This window comes from Corvus hawaiiensis, chromosome 2 (genome assembly GCF_020740725.1).
Source record: "Corvus hawaiiensis isolate bCorHaw1 chromosome 2, bCorHaw1.pri.cur, whole genome shotgun sequence".
Lineage (NCBI taxonomy): Eukaryota > Metazoa > Chordata > Aves > Passeriformes > Corvidae > Corvus > Corvus hawaiiensis.
The window spans coordinates 20,412,158-20,436,128 of NC_063214.1; the positions used below are offsets into that span (position 1 = coordinate 20,412,158).

Below are 23,971 nucleotides of genomic sequence, written 5' to 3' on the forward strand. Positions count from 1 at the left end.
CAAATAGGACTACAGACAAATCTATTTCTACATCTGAGGAATGGCGTTATAACTTCACTTGAATGTCACACCAGCACGCACTGTGTGGTAGTACAAACAATGCAGGTAAAACCAGAAAAACTTCCTTCCATCCAAGGTGGTCATTTTCCCTCTATAGTAACAGTTAATATTTTTTTTTGTCCCCCTGTGCCATTTTATCTCATGGTTTTGTACTGCTCAACCTTAGTCACAGAACTGTGGTGGTTTTATTTCGGAGATTCATGTGGGCAGAACAACCTCAGCAAAGTTAAAATAGATACATTGATTTGTTAGGGTGGGGAGTAGTGGCTGCCTCTGAGTGTTTTCCTGCTAGTGGCTTGTGGTGTCTTCTTGCCTGCCTTTTCTGCGGGACAGCAAGCCCCACGGAAGAGGAAAACAGTTTGTTTCCAGCTAAGAGCATACTGTGTGCAAAACTCATGCTGACAAAATTGCCTATTACTCTGTCTGTTTTGTGACAGCCTTAAATTTCGGGTGTTGCATTTTGTTTCCTTTGGTAGCTCATCCATGCATTAAAACTATCAGCTTTTATCTTTCTTTTAAAGTTTATGGAAGACAAAATAGCTGTAGGAAGGTCTGTGTACACAGGCTTATCTGCAGCCTTGGTAACCCCTCGCTCCCTTGCTCAGGAACTACACTGGCAGTCACAGAACAGGCTTAAGAGTAAATGGCTGAATTTCTGTCCTCTAAAGGTGCTCGCTTCCCTTCTCAACACACATAAAGCTTATTTTCAGTCAGGAGACATTAGCATATCAGTGATGCTATTAATGTCTGAACTGTTCAAACCATCACTATTGTTAGTATTTCCCATTAGAGGAATGGAGGTAACAACAATGCAGCCAGAGCCAAATGCAATCAATTACAGACATGGAAATGAAACTCTTATGTCCTGAGTCCTTATCCTTGCTCCTTGCGGGCTCTGCTTTGGCCTAAGAAGTCAGAAAACAAGACAGCTTGGTCTGAATGCCTGTGAACAGCCCACACAGACAGCTCCCAGGTGAAAGGGACAGGGCTGCTGGTGCCCATTGCTGCCAGGAGCACCTTCCTTCTCCTCTCATCCCTGCTGAGTGTGGGAGATGCTGTTTAGCACAGGCATCTTAGAAAGTGATGGTACGGGCTAATTTACTGGAGAGCGAAGCCTCTTCATGCCATTCACCCTCATCGGTTTTTATTTTAAACACATCTTGTTATGTTAGCCTGACAGTCCTCAAACTCCAACTTAATTGAACTGGCTGAACTTAATACTGACTTTTTGTTCACTGTATTTTCTTTCTGCTCTTCTTATACATGGAGATAAACTTGCATCCCATTCTCATGTGTGCAGTTCTTCCCCCCTCACACAGCTGTTGAGCATCCTTTCAGAAGGCCATTAGATGCCAACTTAATGTTAAGAAGTTATTTAGCAATTGTGCATAATGAGCTCACGGTCTCAAAACCTCTATAAAGGCAGATAAATATAATTTATTTGTCTACAAGTATGGCAAACTGAAGCTCAAGGGTGACAATGTTCAAGGCTTTTCTGGTACAGCCTGTTCTGATGGGGCTTATCTGGTACAGCTGTTGAAGGGGGATGGTATTATGATATTTAAAGCACTTTATCACAAAAATATTCTATTCTATTCTATTCTATTCTATTCTATTCTATTCTATTCTAATTTTTAAGCTGGGATAGCTCATCAAGTTACAGCCAGACTTTGAACAGGATTATAAGCGGGATGTGGGAGATCTTGTCTTAGCTCGTCCTTGGTGTCAGACTGAGTCCAAAGCCTTCAGGGAGATACTGTTCATCATCTGCAGAAGAAACCCTCCCCTAAGCATTAGAGAGCTAGGAGAGGAAACACATAAACTCCTCCTCCCAAACACACACTCTGCCCCTCAGTATTCAAAGCTCCTGTATGTATTTATTCTAATGTATATCAAGGCTTTTAACTAGTAACAATGCAGAAGGTTGTCACAGAAATTAATTAGCCTTCTGGGAGATGTGCATAAGTGCTTTTGATGCAGTAGAAGCAAATTTACAGTGGCTTATGGCTCATATAAGAGAAGTGATGATGTTTTCTGCTAACTTGGTTACAACTGGCATGGTACTATGGTACCATGTCAACATGCCATGTTACAACATGGCATGGTACTATGGTACCATGATAGTGTAGTATCATGGTACCCCATGATACTACACTATCAATTTACTTCTTAGCTTAGGATGTTTGTAAACTTAGTAATAAGGATATTTTAATAGAAGAATATTGGTAGGCCAGAGCATATTAACATTTAATTAACAATAACATTAATATTTCTGTATCTATCATACGGGGATATGAAAGGATAAAGCTGACTCCCAGAATACAGTATACTTTGCAGCATCAACTGCCAGACATTAACAGCTAGATTAGTTTGATGGATTAAGGTAATGAAATAGTATGTTATGATCTTGGGGATGGGTTGCTGGGGAATAAGGAAATAAGGTCCTGGGGAATCAGTATTTTTGGCCATTGTTCCCACACCAACCAAGTCCTGTGTCTGGAGCTACATGGTATAGATTTTCTTTCCTGGAGCACTTAGCTATTTTCCCCTATAGTTGGTTACATTTCTTTTCTTTACTCTTTTTTTTTTCTTTTTTAATGTGCAAGCACACAAGGTTTTCTATAACTTCAATGAGGCTGTTAGCATCAGAGAAAGCAACATACCCTGGGAACTTAATTGTCATGCAGCTTTTCAAAATAGTGTTTTCAGAGCGGACATATGAATGGAAAATGGAATGAAAATTCTGCAGCCAGAGAGAGGAGGCTGAGGTCACCAAGTTCAGGATGGATCCTGCAGGCTGTGTCCCCTGTGGGAGTGGTGTGGGGCAGAGGGTCAGGCTGGGACCTCTCAGGCCTCTTACCTACCTGCAAGGCAGTTCTTCCAGCTCCTCCCATCCGGCCATTTCACCTGCTGTGGCTATGACTTTCTAGTTTCTATTAGAGGAAGGTGGCTGCTGTCCACATTCACCAAGGTGAACTTTCTGCTGCCAGGCATTTGTCTTGCCATCAGCCCAGATTTCTTTAACCAGCTGATTTGGTTTTAGTAAGAAAACCTGCTATTTTCTTCATGCTACACTTAATGTCATGGCTAGGGGGAAGTTATGTACTATACTTTTCACTGTGCTGCTGCCCTACCACAGCTGAAAGGTGAGCTCCCCTACCTGAGATGGCACCATCTGGAGTGGTCATCTGCTCCTCTGCTGAACTAATTTACCTAAGTAACAGAAGAATAGCCCTGAACAGGTAGTAAACACAAACCCCTGTTTGACAGTAGGACAGTGGAGGAGCCAAGATGCCCTGTAGAGGAGGTATAAGTGGGGACAGGACCTTTTCAGGGCAGCTACTATAGATCCACTCAGCCCCAACAACATAATGTGGCCTTCACATCACTTTCTCTGCAGTGCTTGGCTGCAGTGGGGAGATGTTATTCTCTTCTCCTGACAGGGAAGATAGAGCTTCCCATGAGCTGAAGGAACCATCCCTTCAGTTTACTCAGTGGTAGAAATTTTTGAAGCCACACAAACCTGTGTGTGGCTGGCCCTAGGGCTACTTAGTAAACAACCAGCTGTCAGCACGTGTCACTGGGTTCAGAGCCAGACAGAAATCACCCCATCTATGGATGTAGGCACTCAGAGAGCTGTCAGAACAGATTAATCTTTGTTTGCTACCTGTCTAGATACTACGTTTTCAGGCTTTCTTGGAAGACTGTCATGAATTAAAAAGAAAAAACACCAAAGAGCCCACAGAATTAAATTATCATGTTTCCCTTCCCTCTTGCTTGTGGGGAAGTGTTGGGGAAGATGAAACGGGAAAGCCTTATAAATATGATTGCCTCACAAAAGATTTTGGGAATATGAAAACTACAGGCAACATCGAAATGAAAGCCACTTTTGAAATACCAAGTCTTAGTTACTGAACAACTGGAAAACAATGGTATGGCCGACTGAAGGTAATCCCCTCTTGATGGAACAATACCCTTTGCTTGCAGGCAGGTCCAAGGGTCAGAGCAGACCCTACTAGCTCAGCAGAAGGGGTCCAAAGAGTAGTTTTTAGAAGTTAAGATGTAACACTCTATGGTAATATAAGAACTCTTATAGGCTGTATGTAAATGCTATAGGATTTGTATCTTGTATTAGATTGGTTAGTGACAATTAGAATATTCAGTACAGAAGATGATTTATTGTATTGTAACCAGGACTTCAGACACTCTTGCTCTTACTCTTACTACTTCTTCTTCACTCTCCTTGCTCTTACACTCTCTCTCTCTCTCTCTCTCTTACCCGCTTACTCTCTTGCTCTCTTGGGCCTGCTCTGAGCTGAGTCTGGCAGCTCTGAGCAGTGCCCCTATACCCACGCCCTTTGCAATAAACCGCATGTTCCAAGATCTGACTTCAGAGATCTCTCGTCTCCGACCGTCCGTAAACCTACAGGGAAGAAGTGAATGGGCTTTGTGAGAGAAGCCAGCAGACAGTCAGTAGCAAGGAAACCCTGCAGAGAAAATAGTGTGCACCCCTCAAGTGTATGTGGGGCACAGCCCCAAGGCAGCTGTGCTGACTGGCAAGTACTCAGAGAATGCTCTGGCAAGCTTTGGTGGCCAGGTGACTGTGTCAGCCACTTCTTCTATTGACAGCCCAGCAACCTGTCTCCAAATGAACCACCAGCCACATCTACAGCCCTTCACAGGTGAATAAACAAATTATTTGAATTTGAACTGTGGGTATTTTTCAGGTGAGAAGCATTCTGCTACTTTTGTTCTGTTTCTTGATGTGCATTTAAAACGCGCCTTGCTTTGTGCTTTGCTTGGTATAGTATCAACTATCACAAGATGAAGCCTGTTCTCACCTCTGTCTGACAGACTGTTCATTCACAGTGGAGAATTCCCCAAGCTTGGAGACTCACCTGCTGCTGGGTGTGCTGAGTCTGGCTGGGATGGAGCCTGTAGCGTGCTGTGCTTTGGACTGGGGACTAAAGAAGTTGGTAACTCACCAGTAGTGGCTACTGCTAAACTGCCTGCACTGTGCCAAGGTCTTTTCTCTTTCTCATTCTGTCCCCGCAGCTGGGAGTGGGCAAGAAGCTGGGAGAGGCACAGCTGGGACAGCTGACCCCACCTGGCTAAAGGGATATCCCATACATATTGTGTTATGGTCAGCAGCAAAGGCTCAGGGAAGATGAGGAAGGGAGTAACTGTGGTGACAAGTAATCATCAAGCATGCTGAGGCCATGCTTTCCAGGAAGTGGCTAAATGCCTGCCTGCCAATGGGAAATAGTGAATTAATTCCTTATTTTGCTTTGTTTTCCCACACAGCTTTTGCTTTCCCTATAAAACTGATTTTAGCTCGATCCACGAGTTTGTGGGCTGCAGATGACCCAGCACACCAGGTCAAGAAAAATTGGAGCTAAATTGGAAGAGACTACATGAATCAGACTCTGTGGATAATAAATATTTTCTTCTTTTTAGGAAAATACTTTGGGTGCGCCTTTACACAAACACTAAATTGAACATGTAACACAGGCTGTAAACACTATAGCAGGGAGTCACTCAGAGAGGGCTCTGGGTTAGAGATAAAACATTGACCATTGAAAATATTTAACTCCTCTGCACTGCACCATGTGGTTGTTGCTTTTGGCTTTTACCTCCTTTAAATAACGAGTCTTTGAGACGTCTTTAATTTGTCTTTATTCTTAAGTCAAACAATATCATCACTGAATTGAAGAACGAGGTTACTGGTTGAAATACAAGTGCAGTGTGAGACAAATATGGAAGATAACACTTTGCAAATAAATTAATACAGAATAATTGTCTTTGCATAGTTCAGAAGTGAAAAGTAGGCGGCAGCAGTGCACACGTGCTGTGAACTGACACACACCACCACAAAAACCCAAGTTCCTAGACGAACTCTTGCAGCTGCAAAGAAAACAAACCAAACCAAAAATACCTCAAACCTCAGAGAGCACTAACTATTAAAAACCAGGCAGAAAGGGAACTAATAAGCATTTTTTTCTTTTTCTTTTTTTTTTCCTTAACAGACCATGCTGCAGAAAGAGTGTTTTCTCCACAGACAGAGATGCTTTTAGATAATCTGCCTTGGCATCCCATAGCCTGTCATACCCGACTGTGATGCTCCTTTGTTGCTGCCCATCTGAAGGCCTATTACGTTCTGTCCCTGCCGAAGCTGCTCCTCTGAAAATCCTCGTCGATTCTGCTGTGCTTTCCTGTCCAGATGCACGAAAAAAGAGCAAAATACATACATACCATCATTCTGTGTGTGATCATGAAATCATACAGGGATCATGAAAATCAATCTGAAATTGGCTCATGTCCCTTGTAATGCAATATGTCATGTGCACCATCCCATGTGCTGGATAGTACTGGCCGAGCTAATTGCTTTCCTGCAGATAGAAGTAATGCTCTAGTCAAACATACAACACTTTATACTTTCACTGTCCCCGTTATTCCAGAACCCCAAGGGACTTCCCCAGCAGCTGTGACAGGTAAAATGTTTATGCAGTGCTGTATATAAAACACAAAATAGGGTTAATTTGTGTTGAGCCCTGTATCTCTTAACATCTGTAGTCCATGGGATCTGATCAATGAGACACTTACTTGTGGTATACTACAAGTTGATACCCATCCAGAGCAACAGTACAAATTGGTATAATTTAACTCGGAGTAAATAAAAGCTTAGTGTACCCAGAGCAACAAAGGGTCAGAGAAGGAACTTGCTCATTTTTGCAGAGCGGACACTGGTTGTCTGCAGGACAGAACACTTGCTTTGTTTCCATTTCAAGATCTCTCACCTCCTAAGCAGTAGACTTTGCCCTTTGCACCTGTGTCTTAACTATATGACAGTCCTTTATCTTCTGTCAAAACATACTGACCATTTTTGTTCAGTGTCTCTGGTCTCAAAAGCCCTTTGGATCAATGAACCTTTGTTGGAGCATAAAAGGAGTCTTTTTCTCCCTGAAAATAGCACTGAAGGCCAAAGTGGCAGCTAAGAAGGACAAAAGTTTGCACTTTGCTGCCTCACAAGAAACTGTTCAGCTTGGATTCATCTTTCATTTATACTAGGTGGGAAAACAAGCAATTTACAATGGAGAAGGATCAGTCTGTTGCCATCAAACGAGCCATATGAACTGGCAGAGCCCCAGACTGAGGGAGGCTTTCCATCTACCAGACCCTACTCCCATACAGGTAGAATCTATTTCCCTGCTGTGTCTGTTTGTCCTGTGATCAGGTTACAGGTTACACTGCAATATGGCATCAAGTTACAGTTCCCCTTTTCTTCCCCACCCCACCACTAGATGAGAATACTAGATTAGGTACCTGCTGTGATTGAAAACCATCAACACGATCCTCTCTGTGAGGGTCATATCCTGCACTGTGCTGAGAACCCTGGCTCAAGTCCAAAAAAGCACTTAAACTCTCTGCTAGGCTCAGGGTGTTCAGGACAGTGCAGGAGACAAACCCATGTCCACGTGACAGCCCAGCAAAGCAGAAGCACGAGAGAGATCCACAGGACACCAGGACTGACCAGTCATTTTTCAGAATGAGTCAAGTGGTGAAGTATAGACTAGTAAGAGGGCTTATAGAGGCCCATCACAGGCTTTCAGATCCCACAGCTCTTGCCAGAAAGCTCACTCTTTTGGGGGAAGCACACAGAACTGTGGTGCTTCAGAAAGCAGGCCCCTCTCACCGCTGCTTAATTTATTTTCCAGAATACTTACACAGGCACCAAACTACTGCCAGAATCTCTAGGAGAGGATGTTTTTAGAACTACTCCTATTACCTAATTAAATCTCAGGTTCACTGTGTCTGCCTCTATTTTAACTAAAAAAAAACCAGGAGAGCATTCTACTGTTCTTTTCTTTTTCCTTCTAGAATGTTTAGCTATGTTGATGAGTAGTTCCACAGAGAGTCAGAAAGTAATTTAACAAGAGAAAAACTGAGACCTGCAAAGAAGAAATAAAAGGCAAGACTAAAGGGTAGCCTGGATATATGAATAAAAATGTATTACATATATAGCTTGGATCATATAGTGTTATTTTTACCATCATAAGCACCACGTTTAGTATATGATGGTCTTACAGATAACATATACAAGATTTGTTTTTAGGTGGGTGGAAATGGCCTTAACTGAGAGTAAGAAAAGAGGTGAAGGCAAGTCTACTCATGTCTAACACTATGTCAAATTCTGTTTGGTCTGTCTGGCATCATTCTTACTTAAAACTGAGCACACCAGATCTGTCAGCTTTTTGTGCCAACTTCACACCAGTGTTTGTGTTTGCCAAGCTACAGGATAACGAACAGCTATGGATCCATGAACCTTGCTAGGGCGTGGAAAGAAGGGGGGATCAGTCTGATGGCACTGGGTATGTGAGACACTGGCAATGGAAAGTTAAATGGCTTAGCTCAAGTGTGGCATTATCCTAATCACTGTAGATCCCTGCACAGATACTCTTATGCCATTTGATATTGGTCTCTCAATTTAACTTAAGGCGATTAAGAATCAGCCTGAAAGCCCTGATTTATGAGTAACACTTGGTGGCAGAGAGGGGGCTTGGTCTGCCTGAAGGGATAGGGAAGCTACTCAGAAAGCAGCTTCTGACTGGCAACATGCTGTAACACCAGCTTTCCTTAAGGCAGTGGCTATAACATGGATTCACAGGGATTGCAATAGCTACGGATTGGCTATCCAAGCAGTACGGGCTGGACAGACAGCTAGAGGAGAAGGGACGTGATCACATCTTCATCCATGCCAACAAAAACTGTTCCCACCCACAATTAAGAGTCCAGATGAAAATTAATTTTTCCATGTGGGACTTTGTTTTAGTTACATAAAACAAATAAGTCTGTCTGGGTCATAGTGATTTCATGTCTGGTTTATATTAAAGAATGTAACTGGATTTGAAATCAATTTTAAATGTAATTATATTCCATAAACATAAATCTATTTGTGCAGTGTATTAAGTTAATGTAACCTGATTTCATATAAACAAGGAGTTTGCATTTATTCACCTAAAATTCAAATCTCAGATTCAGTTTAACCAGCTCAGGGTTTAAGACAAACAAAGTGAAGTTTGCTTTATTTTTGCTGAGCCTCACCTAGACATCAGAAAATTCAAGGAAAGAAAAGACAAGCAGTCAGCACTCTTTTTGCTAAACTGTCTTCGACATTTCTGTGTAAGAAATACTCTTGGAAGGCAGAAACTCATGTCAATAATATGCCTGTGGGGCAGGAGAGTAACTGTGGGAGGATTTCCTTTTCTTCCTGTCCCTGCTTTACAGCCTCCTGAGCCAAAACAAATGGAATTTCAGAACAAATAAACAGCTTTGCCAAGACAGAGAATTCTTCACAGATAGGTGGTGCTCCCCAAGAATAAAGAAGCCTAGGAAATTAAATCATTTTTGGTTTGATAAAAAAAGGAAAGAGATTTCATGCCTTCTCTTTGCTCAGTAAGGGGGTCACTACATAGGGGCTCACAGACAACCATAACAGCCTTGTCTTCATTAGTCTTTCTGTCTGCTGTCTGATGTGAGAGAGCAAATCTGATGACAAATGTATACTTTTCCTGCTTCCCTTCTCTAACCTCCAGAGAGAAAAACCTCCCTATTACAAGGAAACTTGGGAAATATTCTTCCCTTCCTTTCCCAATAAATTTCCTTAAAGCCTAAAGGCAGATGATATTACCAGCTTCCCAGGGAAGACAGCTCTGAGCAGCTGTGCTCTGGACTTTACCTGTGGAACCAGGATGGATCTCCCTTGTAGCAGCCGTCATCCTTGGTGACCGCCAAACTGCCCAAAGCCATTAAGGTTCTCTGCACTGCTGCCATGTCCTTCCCTAGAAGGCCAGACAGTGAAATTAATATAGGAAATCCTTGCACAACAAATAGCTTGGCACACTGAAAAGCAGTTTTATGTGATGTATTAACTAACTCCCTCAGGTCCCTGAAGATGTGCATTAATAGAATTATAAATGCTATTTTACCATTGCTGAAATGAAAGTACTGACATGCAGGAGCTTATTAAAAGTCAACAAAGGGATAGAGTTAAAGCAAAACTTAATTTTTCAGACATTTCTAGGTTTCCAGGCCTTTGATTATTTTAATGCCTTCCCTCATGCCATTTTAAGTCTATAGAATCCATTTGACAAAATTTTCTCCTAAGGAGAGATTACTTTGGTATACAAATAATGGTAATATACTCAGTGAAATGTGGCTGAAGGAGAATAGTGTGTTAAATAACAATGCTGTGTCTCAGTTTGTTCAGAGTAAGTTTGATTCCTGTGCTAATAGAGCTCACAGCAGTTCTGGGAGCTCCTGCACTGATAGCTTCTATCAGTCCTTCCCAAATTAAACATCAAAGCACCTCTCTAATCTGTCCTACTTACTACGATGCTATTCAGTTTCATACCTTTAGTTTTTCCCATTTGGTCTACTATTTTTGCACGTTCTCCCTATGCTACCTTACTCCATCCCTCAGCTCAAAAAGTCAGGGCTTGTCTCATCTTTAGCCAAATATAAGTTACATAACTCATTACCCAGTCCAGACATGCTACCTTTTGGAATACTTTCTAGCAAAAATAAGTTGCAGCAGGTATTTCCAATTGTGTGAAGTGGTAAGTTACTGGAAATCTGCCTTTTGCTTCTCCCTTATGAAATCCTTCCATGAGCATTTCTATGACTTACCTCCCCTCTTTCATTCCAGTTCTTCCTCTTCCCTAAAGCAATGTATCTAGTTAATTGATCTGATTCTGGTTCTTCACATGTGAAAACAAGCAATTCAGAAAAAAGGAGATACCAGAGACATGATGAAAACAGAATTCGGTGGACCAATATTAATGAACATCACTGTAGATGAGCTGGAGTGTAGTGGGAAGGGAACAGTGCACACTCTGTGTTTGTGGTGCATCACCCTGATTACAGGCAGATGCAGTCCAGGGCTCTGTATCACAGTGGCTGAGGTGAGGACAGCACCCTGAAGCTGAAAACATCAGCTTCCAACTGTGCCTGTCATACAGACTACTAAAGTTTATAAAAATCCTATCTGCAGGGGACCATTTGCTCAGAAAATAAATTGTCAGCCATCCAGAACTGATGTATTTTACTGTATTGAAGGCAAACTGCATCAGACAGGGTCCTTGCTTGGGAGGGTGGCTGCAGAGCTGACATCCCCCACGCGCACATCCACAGGCGCACACGGAGGAGCACGAGGCAGGGACCCTCAGAGCTCCCCGGAGCAGCAAATGTACCATATGCTGTAACAGATGCCACAGACAACGTCCTTGGGATGCCTCCCATATAACAGGAGTGCAGTGACTGCCTGGGATGAAAAGGGATGTGGAGAAGGATTTAAAAGTGAATCAGCTGAATAATGACGACAAGCGAAGAAAAAAGCAAAAGGAACAAAAGACAGGCAGTGAAATATGATGATCAGCCTTGCAGAGCCATCTGGCAGCCCCCCCCCCCCCCCCCCCCACGCTCTGTGCTCAGCTCTGCTTTATTTGTCAGTGATGAGTGGGAGCTGCTGCAGGGGAAAAACTGAGTGAGTGGGAGCTGAATGACACGTGACAAAACAAAACCATGGCCATGGCTCTGCTCTGCAGAGACTCCTTGCTGCATATGAGGAGTGCTGTGGGTGAGGGAAGACCTGAATCCAAGTGGTCTTGTGTCACTTGCCCTCTTCCAGCAAAGGATACAAGGGCCTTGATGGTCAGAATAAAAAAAAAAATACAGGGAAAAATTTTAAATTTCCAGTGCAGTCACCTGACAGAAGGGATCATATACCTTCTCTGAAGCCAGGTTTGACTCTGGTATTGCAGCAAATTGTAGTCAGAGCCTTCCCTTAACTCCAGCACTTGTTTATTGACAGCCATGTGGGCCGCCCACCTGGCCCACAGCTTCAGCCTCTCTGCAGGGACTCACACTCATGACACTCCTGCATCTCAGTGTCCTCTGCAGTGTGCTTTGAATAGCAGAGCCTTGTAGAGGAACTTGGCACTGTTCTTAAAACAAGGAGGTAGGGGTCTCTGCTCACTTCTTGTGCAAAGCCTGTCTCTTTAGGGGAAACCTATCTGGAAGGACCTCTTCTCCAGGTCCAGAAAGGGGAAAGTTCAAATACAAAGATGAAGAACTGCTCTGCAGAGTATTCCTGAAAAGCTTTTCTGTAGACGTTGAACAAATACCCAGTGGTGCAGCTGCCTCTTGCCTGCCTGGAAATATACCAAGGAGGGATCTGTAAAAGGCAGAGAACATATCTTGGGCGTGGATCAGGGAAAGCTGCTCAGCACAGTACATTTATGTAAGAAAGGGCCAAAAGAGAGGTGATACTTTCCCTGGATCAAGGAGCCACAGGGATGAAGAAAAATGCAACAGATGGACTGAGTGAGTTTGAAACAGCCAACAGCAGATCGTATCCTAAAATATTTTCATTAATCATTGCTAAGAATTTCAAAGCAAAAGCTCGTGGAAAACAATTAGTGCCAGGGACAAACTGTTTCTCAGTCACACGCATTTCTTTCCCTACAAACATACATTAACATCTCTCTTTCTAAAGAGGTTATGATGTGAAGTATAGGAGTGCTGCAATTATAAAATAGTGAAAAAGAGACTGTCCTTTTTGCCCAGCTAATGCATCCCTGTTCAGACAATTCAACCCTGAAGCAGCACAGATGCCAGAGGTCAGAGTTACGGTGAGGCACAAAGAGCTTGCAGTGCCTCACTGCTGGAGAGACAGACTGTTTCATCCCAGCACTGAAATGAGCAGCAGGAAGGATGAAAAGGGAGTGGGAAAGTGAGGAGTCACAGATTAGCTTTGGGAAATCTTAAAATAACAGTGAAGAAAAGCTTTGTATGTCTTCCTCCTAGGTTGCAAATTGTGTTTTGACTTCCTGTCCTCAAGAAGTTACTACCTTTTTACCTTATATCTGTTAAGATGATGAGTGAAAGGAAGATAAATTAGAAGACAGCAACTATAATTAAGAACATTATGTCTTCAAAGCAAGTCCTTTTCCTCATAAGGATCAATGTACCATATTTTCATATGCCATTATGAGTTGCAAAAGACTGCAAAGAACAATGTCTGAAATAAGCCATTATCATCCCTTACAAGATAGATAGAACTTCTCTCTCAACAGCCTGCTAGGCTGATGGGTGGGAAGGTGCTTCTTCAGTGAAAATCCCTTCGTTTAAGACATGTAAAGGTAGATTGCATGAAACACTAAAGACTGAACTGTAAGAAACAATCCTGCCCTTGTGCCCAAAGGTACAGATTTGTCAAGCAAATCTGGCACCCTGAGACCTTTACAGATCCCAGTAACTCCAGCTATCAGTATATCCTTTCCCTCTAACCCATTCATGAAGAGCTCCCTAGTCTTTCATTCCTCCAGCTGTCCTTCACAGGAGTGATCTCTTCCACATATCCCGACTGCCTGTGAAAACAGACCCCACTTTTTTCTCTCAGTGTATACTACTACACAAACTATGCTGGCCAGCTTTCTCAGTGGATTGTTTTCCTCTTTCCACTGTTTGATTCTCGTGGAAGATTTTTGACCCTTTCATATGTGCCTTTCACTACTTTGCAGCTGTCTTTGCTCTGAGTGCTCAGTCATTGCACCACCTTGTCCAGGGAGATGCAGCATATACAGTGTGTTTGGTTAGAGCACTGGGATGGGATGCACCACCACAGAAGTGGGCAAAACCAGCCCCATGAATGCACAAATGACTCAGCTTTTCAGCAAACAGAACAAGCAGTTTCCATTTAGAGCATGGGATGGAGACAGACTACACCTGTCTTACTGTAAAACCACAGGAGCACCCCGATTTTTTTTGCTGTTGCCATAGTGACCTCTCTTAAAAGTCTCCTTAGAGAGAGAAGCTCAGCTAATATGGTGTTAAGCAGTGAGTTTTGTTTCTCACTAGTCATAAATGAACCCTCATAAGCTTCATAGAGGCATATATGCTCCTGGGAACGCATTTCTTAGCTCCAATTTAAGCTTTGCTTATAATTTTAAAACTGCAATAAAATTTTGTCATCAGAAAATCAGGGTTTTCCATATTCTTGTTAGGAGCTATTTACTTTGAAGTAATTAGCAGAGAGAACAGTTGTTTTACTAGGTCTGTGGATTTCTATCAGAATGATGGGGTTTTGGATAACACACGAGCTTGGAAAGGTTCCGTTATGCCCTCAGGGTAATATAAATCCCTCAGAGGAAATAATGCAGCACTGGAAGAACATGGTAATGAGGTAAGGCAAACAGCAACAAAAGATAATTACATTAGAGAATATGCCTAGACAAAATGCACATCAAAGCAAAGTAAAATGAAGACTGTAAACTGACTTTCAGTTTATTATTTTTACCTTCCCATAAATCCACTGTCTGGAAAATATCTGTTGTTCTTACTCCGTAGATTTCAGCAGCTTTTAAGAACTGAGATATTTGTTCCATCTGCTTGAAAGCCATTTTTGATTCAGAGATCTTTGCAATAGGCTCATTTCCCTTTGGATGCAAACTGTTTATTAACTTGCATAACAGCTGAGAGATAAAGACAGAAACAAAATTAGAAAGTGGCCACCAAACTAGAAGGCAATTTCTGCACATGAAATGATGCTGCATAATGCTTTTGACCCAGCCAGTTTCTGTCACGGACATAATTTCTTCAGTTAAAAATAAAGAAGTGATTTGATAATAATCAAAGTGTATTAGAAAAGCATTAAAGCTTTCATTAACTGAAGCAATAGCCTAACCATATAAATCCTAATCTGCTAGAAACAACAAAGCAATCACTGGTAGAGGTTATATAACAACTGACAGAGAAGAAGCCTCATGCCCAAGCCAAAAAATAAGCAATGTCAATTGAAATGTTGTTAGAGTCACTTTGGCAGAGATTCAGTGATTAGCATAGTCTTTACAGCCACTGCAAACAGCAGCATCTGCCTGTTTTTCAATAAACCAATGCAATACAATGTTTTAGCTACAGAATTATTCCCAAGAAGACAGTTATGACACAATCCTATCCTTCAAATTTGCTATATCTCTTCGCCTTTCCTTGTCAACATGGATTATTTCTTAAAGAGAAAAGTATACATCTGGTTTTAAAACCGATCTCATTTAACTGCATGAGAAAGGATGCTGAAGGAATGAGTCATACTTATATATAAAACATGCATGACTCATAAGAATCATTAATATCGTACTGATCCCAGTGCACTAGTAGGATAATTTATCTTTTGAGATTAAGACTCTTGGTGAAAAGGAAATAAATCAGATACTAAGATATATATTTCTGCACTGACCTTGAGCTCTGACCAGTTTATCTAAATGAAGACAGGAGACAGGGGCACCGTGCGTATAAACACTGAAAGTGTGTAATTGGACAAAGCACTTACCGTTCCATCCATCAACCAGGTCTGAAAATGTTGCCTTCCAGGAGGAGGGTGCTCTATCTGTTCTCCACACTGTACAATAATCCAGTTCACCAGCCTAGACTCTAATTCTGGGTCGTATTTCTGTTCAATCTTTTCCTGAACTTCTCGGCTTAAGCCATAGCTTGGTCCTCTGTTAGCCATCTCTGGAAACAAGGTAGAACTTACTTAGTGGGCAGAGTCCCAGTCTACACCTTTGAAGTATGCACAGGAAAATTAAAGAATAAAAGAGTGAGCAGCCTGCCCTAAATGTTAGACAGTTGAACAGATGTTCATCAACACTGAAAGTAACTGTATGGCACCGGTTATAGCTGTTCCACAGAACAGGGGAGGGATCAGTGAGGGAATATCCTTTTCCAAAAGCACAAATCAGCTACAACATCTTTTTTAAAAGGAAGGAAAAAACAGCAGTCCCCCCTGCCCAACCACAAAAGCAGAAGAAAAGCAAGATTTAAAACACAGTACGTTTTAAAGAGAGGCGTCTGCTATGTTTACAGAGAATACAATAGGGTTGTCAGATCAACGTTACAGCTGTCTGCAAATCCAAAAGCACTTTAAAATTGCCTACCTAATACTTGCTAATAAGAAGAAGGTTGTGCATGGGAGCAATCCAATTAAAGATGCAGTCAGAGTCTTCCTCAGCAGAGATGCAAGGATGGATATCCAGAGATCAGCACACTGAAAATGCGAAGATGAATTTAAGAGATGAAGGCTGCCACAATGCCCTGCTGCTGCTGCAGCATCGTGGTTTGAAGAACAGTGTATTGATTTGATTTTCCTCACATATGAGGAGGGTCAGAGCAGGGGCGTTGCTAAGAGCCATTAAAGAGACCTGCCTCCTCAGTCACAGCCCGGGGATCCTGTTTATCTCGCCCATCTGTGGTCTGTTTCCAAGCATCTTTCCTCAGCCTTGCACTGCTCACCCCACCGGCTCAGATCTACTCCGCCTAGTCTGCATCAACCCAAACTGCATCAAGCATCCCAGTGACAGATAGACAGAAATACAAATAGAGGCACTCTATTAAATGAAGGTGACAGAAATTACCACACATCTAGTTTACTTTTAATCATAAGCCAGAAACAAACCCTTTTTCTCCCTGTTCTGCGTCGCAATGATAACAGGCTGAGAGTGTAACAAATAATTTCTCCTCTTCCCTTCAAATGCTGATAAAAAGTTTGAACAAGGGAACAATATGATGACAAGTGAAGGAAGAGAAGGCAGGTAATAGAATATTTTTATCACCCTATCATCAGTATATATTAGGCTATCAAATAGTGGAATGGTGTCCTGAAAAACAACTCAAACCACTAAAACCAAGGTGAAATCACTGAAAATTAGCAAACCTACTATAAAGCACAAGGATTTTACTTTCTGCTGGTATGAGTCAGCTAACCTCCAGCAATAGGAAGGGACCTATGCCCATGTACAGTCGTTTAAATTTTGATTATACCACCCATACAATGTGGAAGGGGAGAGAGGAAGGGTTAAGACGAGACTTTTCCTGCAGTCCGATTTAATACTATATTAAATAAAATCACTTTTACTTCTTTCTGAGTTATACAAGAATTTGTCAAATGCTTTCATTCATGCTGGTATGAAATAGTTTCCTTTTGGCAAATGATTAATATTCATCTTGATATGCAAGGAGGTTGATAAGCCTGAGGTGGACAGTTTGGCCAACGAAAGTCCTTCTGCTGCATTCAGAAAGGGAAATAAAATAGGGGAAATAAATACGGTTCCTTGTGTATCTGTTTCCTAATGGGCTCTTCATCCATTACTTTCTCATTTTAAGATTCTGAATTCTCAGACTTATACTGCTTCTGATGCTGCTGGGCTTGAACAGACTCAAGAGATGAAAAATTTAATAGATGACCTAATTCATTGTTGTCCTCCACAGGCATTTCATTTAGTGCTTTCTCTTCCCCGCACTGGTAGTTTTAAACTCCTATGCAACACTAGATTACATAACTCAGAGCATGCTACGTGACAGGGCCACCACTTGAGCACTTTCCATCTCAGTGAGCACGGGGCTGAAGGCACAGCGGATGCGCAGGAACCAAGGCTGCAAGCCCCGCCTGGAGATCAGAGAAGGAGCAGGCTGCAGCTGCAACAGGCAGACGCAGAATATGAATCTGACATCCTTTCCCTTCAGCAGCTGTTAAGGGCTGGGCTTCACACTCTTTGGCCAGCCCCACAAAGAATAAGCTTTATTTTGCACTTTCAGATCTTTTTGTGTTCTTCTGTTTAGAAGGGAGCTACCTAGGGTGCCTGGCTGTTTCTGGTCACACCAGGGTGCTCAGTGTCCACTAGCAACAAGATTTCATGAAAGTCACCTGCCTTAGCATCAGCCTCTGACTCTAACTTGGGGGCAGGGATGAGTAATTTAACTCTCCTAAGCTGCAGAGCAGAGGTCTCCCCCTTCACAGATGGTTGGCTATGCAACCCGTTCTCGAGGGAAACCCATTCCACACTGGGAAAGCTGAAAAGCTTGTCCATCAATATCAATTTTTAATAAAGCTATGAAAAACTGGAAAACAGCAGAGGATTGGAAAAATGCCAGCTCCCCACCAATATTTTCCAAAGTACCACTAAACAAATCATAAGCCTGCTTTCTGTGCCATCAGTCCTGGGGAAAACAATGGAATATTTTTTTAAGTGATAATGTTGATACAATTTACTAAAAGCTCTGTAATATATTAGAGTTGGCAACTCCATGGCAGGTTGATTAGGGAACTAAACCAATTCTGAAACAACATGACACATTAGAGAGATTAAAGCTGGCTAACGAGTAGGACCTGTAATATGACTCTAACTGAAAAATCATTAATGATGGTGTATATTTTATTCAGTTTGTACAAGAATATGTTCCCAGGCCTGAACTATTTAATGTTATTAGAAGTCACAAAATGCCTCCCCTAGGCTCCTAAGAAGATCCCAGCTAACATGAATAAGCAAAAAAGATAAAGAAACCTCCTTGAAAGCAGTCTACTTGGAAGCAGACAAAAAGTGTCTTATTGCAGCCAAAGTCCAGCCATCATTGAAAAAGTACTTTTAAGAATGCAGCACTCTGTCCTAGGACAAAACAGATGTTAAAAAACATGCAGAGGATGATGAAGGTAAGATGTTGAGTAAGACACTGTGATTGAAGGGCTTGGCTGAATAAAACATGGGAGGTTCACCAAGAGCAGTGGGAATATCATATCCAGTTACAACAATTACTCTTTATAAAAAGGAGGGGAAGAGGGAAGTAAAGTCAAACAAAGTGATTCCAGTAACCGGAGGATTGAAAATTAGAGCTTTTACAGTAATCACTTCAGAAGGATTATCTCACCAAAATCAGAAGTTAAGAAATGGCAAGCACACGTGCCTACAAGTTAAAGAAAAACTGAAGGAGCTCAAGTTCCTTATGTCAGACACAGGTAGATAAAGCCTGATGGTTAGAAATGTGATGTGGAAGAAAGGGGCAGGTTTACAGCACAAAGGTACGACCATTTCACCTACTGATTCTAATGGATTTTGTCCTCTTATTTTTCTTGGCAACACAAGACTGGAATTTATGACTAAAAAACAGAGATGAAGCTTAAATAATTGAAGTAGCATTTAATGCCTGTAAGCACCTTGACTCACCTTATGCTCTCAGATAATCACAATATTATCCTATAAATTTAAAAAATCTTTGTAAGTCTTTAAACAAATGCTGCCAAAACCAGTAACAAAACTGACGTTAACTAGCTCACTAGCCCACATGTAGATCCAGGGTAATTTGATAGCTTTCAATGTCTTCCAACTAGAATACAGAAGGAAAAGTAAAAGTTATCCTACCAGAGAGCCATCCTTAACCTTTGTCAGATTCCCTGTTTGGCAGTTCATTCCTTAGAAAGAGCCTGGTATTTCAGCTATTCCAAGCATGATCTTACAAAGTATGGTGGGTTGAATCTCCATCAGATAAAGCTATCCAGCAATAACTGTGAAGTCCAGGCTCCATTTTCCTGGTTTGCCACTGTACAATAATGGACCTTTCATTATTAATTTTAAAATTAAAAAGACCCAAACCAAAAAGCCGGAGTTTTCCGAAACTTTAAGTTTACAGCGCCTCCCTTCATAAAGGAAGCATCTGAAGAGCTGCTCAAAGATCCTCCCTGCATGCATGTCTATGTGTGATGTCAGGTTTTCTAGAGTGGCAGAGAGGATGCTCAGGTCCAGTACAAGCTCAGTTCAAGTACAGGGCCTTTTTCAGGGAGCTTCAAGGCAGGAAAGTGCTCTGCAGAGCCTTGGGTTTACGCATGGCCTTGCTTTTTCATAAGATACCTGGAGATGTTCTACACAAGAGAATTAGGCTAGGAGAAAAAGGCAGTATTGGAATATTGCCCTCTTTTTAACTGTGCAAAAACAGGTGGTAGAGTTATCAGAACCAGGGGACAACATTAATTTTAGAAATTCTAACTTCCCCATTACTTTGAAATCTACAATATAGAGATCCTCGAAGACAAAAAGTGCTAATTTAAGCAAGTATCCTCCCTTCCATCTGCAAAAAGGTTTGTTTGCCAGCTCTGAAGATGTTACACCCCAAGCAAGTGCATACTTTGAATACCTCAAATTTGGGTTTAAAAGAAAAGTAATTCAGGAAAGAAGGACATTCCTATTTGTGTGACAAAAAAGAATGTACCAATACTCCAGCCTGCAGAACAAGGCAGCTCCTAAGGCTGCCATGAACAGGAGTGTTTCTGGAATTTGTAAATCACTGACCACCTTCCAAGCAGCTTGCCAGCAGAAACAGTTACCACTTCGCACTGGAAACCAATTCCTGTGGATATAATTATCAGCGTTCCCTATTCCCTATTCAAGATGACCTCGGAGGTAAATTGTGCATTGGAATACTCAGGACCTCTTAAGTTTTGTGCTGGATTAACAGGCTCCTTTGAAAGAAACCCAAAAGGTTTCATATCGATTGTTTATCTGTCCCCAACTAAAACAGTACCTCCTGAGAGCTACTTTGGTTAGAAAATTATGCAATACACATTCACGAGTAGAACAGAAAGGAGGTAACATCTTTATTTCACTGAAACAGACAGCAAAATTTACAAACAAATTTACAAACAAAACCCACCAAAAGAGCAAATCCTCTAACTACATAAATGCTGCTTCTTATGGTTAGGGATTTAGCTTTGCTGTAAGGAACTTTTTCAAGAGCTACTGTCCTAAGAACTAGCATACTCTGGCACACTTTCTGCCAGAAAGCCATAACCAATTAAACCCCAAACCCGAGGATTCTTGTAAGGACAAGATCTGATCCTGGGTAGCCTTCAAGGACTGTTTTTCCCAGGCTAAAGTCTGGGCACCACTCCAACTCCTAAGCGTGCTACTGTTCAGCAGACCTTTGCCACTGACACGAGCACCTGCTTCCACCCCAGCAGGCAGCAGTGACCTTCTCATGTTGCCACGTGGGAGGCAAGCGGACAGCATGGTGCAGATCAGAAGGCCCAAAAAGAACACAACCTTTCACGTGCTAGCCTAGAAACATTTCAAATATTTATTTTAATTTCAGAACCAAATGACTGGAAGTTTTAGGAGCTGTCATTTGCTTTTCTTTCCAAATATAAATGCAGAGCTGCCTGAAGCTTCTTGCCAGACACAAATCAAGAGACTGTAGCAGGTTGAGAATGTGTCTACCTGTGAGCTGCAATTACTGCATCATATGGAGAATGCCCATTTCTCTTTAATGGAAAAGAAGCACTGGACCCCATAACATATATATGCAGGACTTGAAAGAGAAATACAACGTCAAGCCTACGACCAGACTGCAGTAAGTTCTGTAATTTAGATTTATGCATTACGTGACCAAGGCTGTAACATTTTTCTGTTCTAGGGAAATATATTTTGAAGAGAGATGAGGTGCTACAGTCACAAAGTAAATCTGAGCTATAAAAACTGACCAACAAGCAGTAAATCTGTGACCAGGGCATTTCTGTCCTTCATCTCTGCCTCTCTTTCCCAGCAGTAATCTCTTCCCTTAGAAAACACCGGCCAGGAGCTAAGTGCCATGGACAGGGGCATTAAAACCTCATGCTCAGCAAGCTGGGTGCTATTTAACAGAATGGCTGAGTTCCCTCCACCTTTCCTGTCCCTGCTGGGCTTGAGAACAAACTTAGAAGGGTGGGAGTGCACACTGATGTTTGGTGTTTCTGTCTGCATTCCTTACACAGCTGATGAATTTTCACGAAGCCTTGGTGAAATTTTACATTCACACACATCAATGAATTTGGTCATCAGCACAAAGCAGAGAGATTGCTCATCTCACAGTCAGGTCAAACACAGAAGCCTTTTCTATTTCCCCGGAAGCCTTTAGTATAAAGTAGCATTTCAGCACTTAAAAAACTAAAAAAATGTGAAAGGTAGGTCTCTTTGTAACAGCACAACTGAGTAACTTAGCAAACAAGTTGAAATCTCATTATTACCCAGGACAAGATTTTCCCTCCCACTTGTTTGGGTTTTTTCCTGCCACAGAGGAGAGAGAAATGACAAGCACAAACCTAATGTAGAAACTCTGACCACAGCACTGGTTCAGAAAATGTTCCAACTCTGTATTGCAGCATGACTGGAGCATTGAAGATACTTGAGCAGCTGCAGACAAATCACTGGTTGAATGTTTCTCTCTAAGCACATTTTGATATGAAAAGTATGGTACCATAAATCTTTTAGCCCCATTGAATAATAGCATGTCCAAGAGAGCATGTAACCAAAATTAACGTAAAAATGAAACAGCAGGAGATGGTTCTTCTAAGGCCTATCCAGCTAGGCTTTTTTTGTGAACACTGCCTTGTTTGCATTTAGTGTTGATGCAAGAGAAAATAGCTTAGCTAAACTGAAACTACATGAAAGACTTAACACCAATTAAGTTAAAAAAACCCCCAAAACCAAAACCCCAAACCAGCTGGTGTGTAATACAAAGCCAAACAACAGGAGAGACAAACCAAGTAGAATATTTAACAAGACAAAAGTAAGTGTATCTAAAACTGTGTAAGTACAGCTCAATATAAGCAGAGTAAGAGCACTTGTTTATTAGGAAACAAGTTGAGTAAGCTTTAGAAACTGATTATTTCATGCAAATCAAGCTTATTGTTGCGGAAATGTACATTATATGTTCACAAAATATACTATGCATTTGTCAACAAATCAGAAGTCTGTTTAAAAAAAACCCAAAGCAACATAAGCATTCATTAAAAAGGATTTTTAAAATCTGCACCATGCAGAGCTTTCCAAGTGTGTAATACCCTATTTTAACACAGTATGTATATAGAGGAATGAAGCGCTAGTTTTTAAATATGACTAATACTGAAAATAATTGCTATGTAGGCACCTACTGGCAAAGAAAAAAGCAATGCCCCAGCCATTAACTCAGAGGACAAAACAATACCAATTTGGGATGACACTGTCATAAGTGAGTATCACATTATTCCAGATTGTCAAAACTTCCTGGTAGGTCAACAGCTACTCAGAGGTAGGATGTAAATCTCCCTAGTTATCACTATCCCTTCTTTCAGCCATCTGAACATGCCAAGTTGCCAACAGTCAAAACTCTAGTAATTTCCAGAGTGAACACAGGGAAAATGCTTATGCTTATGAAGATAAATACCAACGGAACTGCCACAGCAAAGGCAGAGGAAAAGGTCTGTCTGCTCTCGCTACCTCAGAGCCAGCTCTTTGTATTTAAGCAAACCAGATTTACAAAAATAAAAAGCAAGCACAGAGAGAAGGACACTAGCATTCAAAGCACTACCTGGAATACTGTCTTTATGAAGAAAGCATCATCCCTGCCTTTGCATTTAGGCCATATGTAACAAACTTTGGGTGTACCTGTACTGTAAATGCTACCACTAATCTCCATTTAGCCAGCAGAGAAGGAAATCAGAACTGCAAAACAAGTGGCAGCAAAAACCCCTTCCCTAGGATTAAGTTTTCAGTAATGCTGTGGTTGGAGACACTGATGCTGCAGGTTTGTATTCTCAACAATTGTGCCAACCCTGTTACACTGAATTCTCCCACCTCGTGTTATCACAGCAGAATAATGGGGGGGGCGGGGGGGGCAACAACACAAAACACCACCAGCCAACAAGGAAAAAAACCCTCCTGAAAACTACTTACACAACTGCTCCACTTCACATGTGCTTTCAGCTGTCTTGCTCTAAGGCACGGCAACAGACACCTTACATGTAAAATATCAATTATTTAATAAAGACTAACGTGAGGCACGAATACAATGCAACTCTTTCAGGAGAAATACACAGCTACAGTTTATGCAGGCACACAAAGCCTTTTCCTTGTCTGAAGTATTAAATTGAATGTTTACAGGTGTAACACTCTAATTAAAAAAAAGATCAAAATTTTTCAGTCACTGAAATAACTTTAATATGCGTGAAGAAAAAGTACATCTATTACAACTGATAAATGCACATTAATTATAATTAATTACTTTGGAATTACAGCAGTCC

The 23,971-nt window shown here is 41.6% G+C and overlaps 1 protein-coding gene across 1 annotated transcript; it reads right to left on the minus strand.

Annotated features, from left to right (window-relative positions):
- Nucleotides 1–5,720: 5,720 nt before the first annotated feature.
- On the minus strand, nucleotides 5,721–16,401 carry TAGLN3 (transgelin 3). Its single transcript, XM_048294371.1, has 5 exons — nucleotides 16,050–16,401; nucleotides 15,446–15,627; nucleotides 14,417–14,591; nucleotides 9,797–9,899; nucleotides 5,721–6,272 (listed from the first exon to the last, which is right to left on the minus strand). Exons 2-5 carry the CDS (start codon nucleotides 15,623–15,625, stop codon nucleotides 6,131–6,133), a joined length of 600 nt encoding a protein of 199 aa, XP_048150328.1. The 5' UTR covers nucleotides 15,626–15,627; nucleotides 16,050–16,401; the 3' UTR covers nucleotides 5,721–6,130.
- Nucleotides 16,402–23,971: the final 7,570 nt, after the last annotated feature.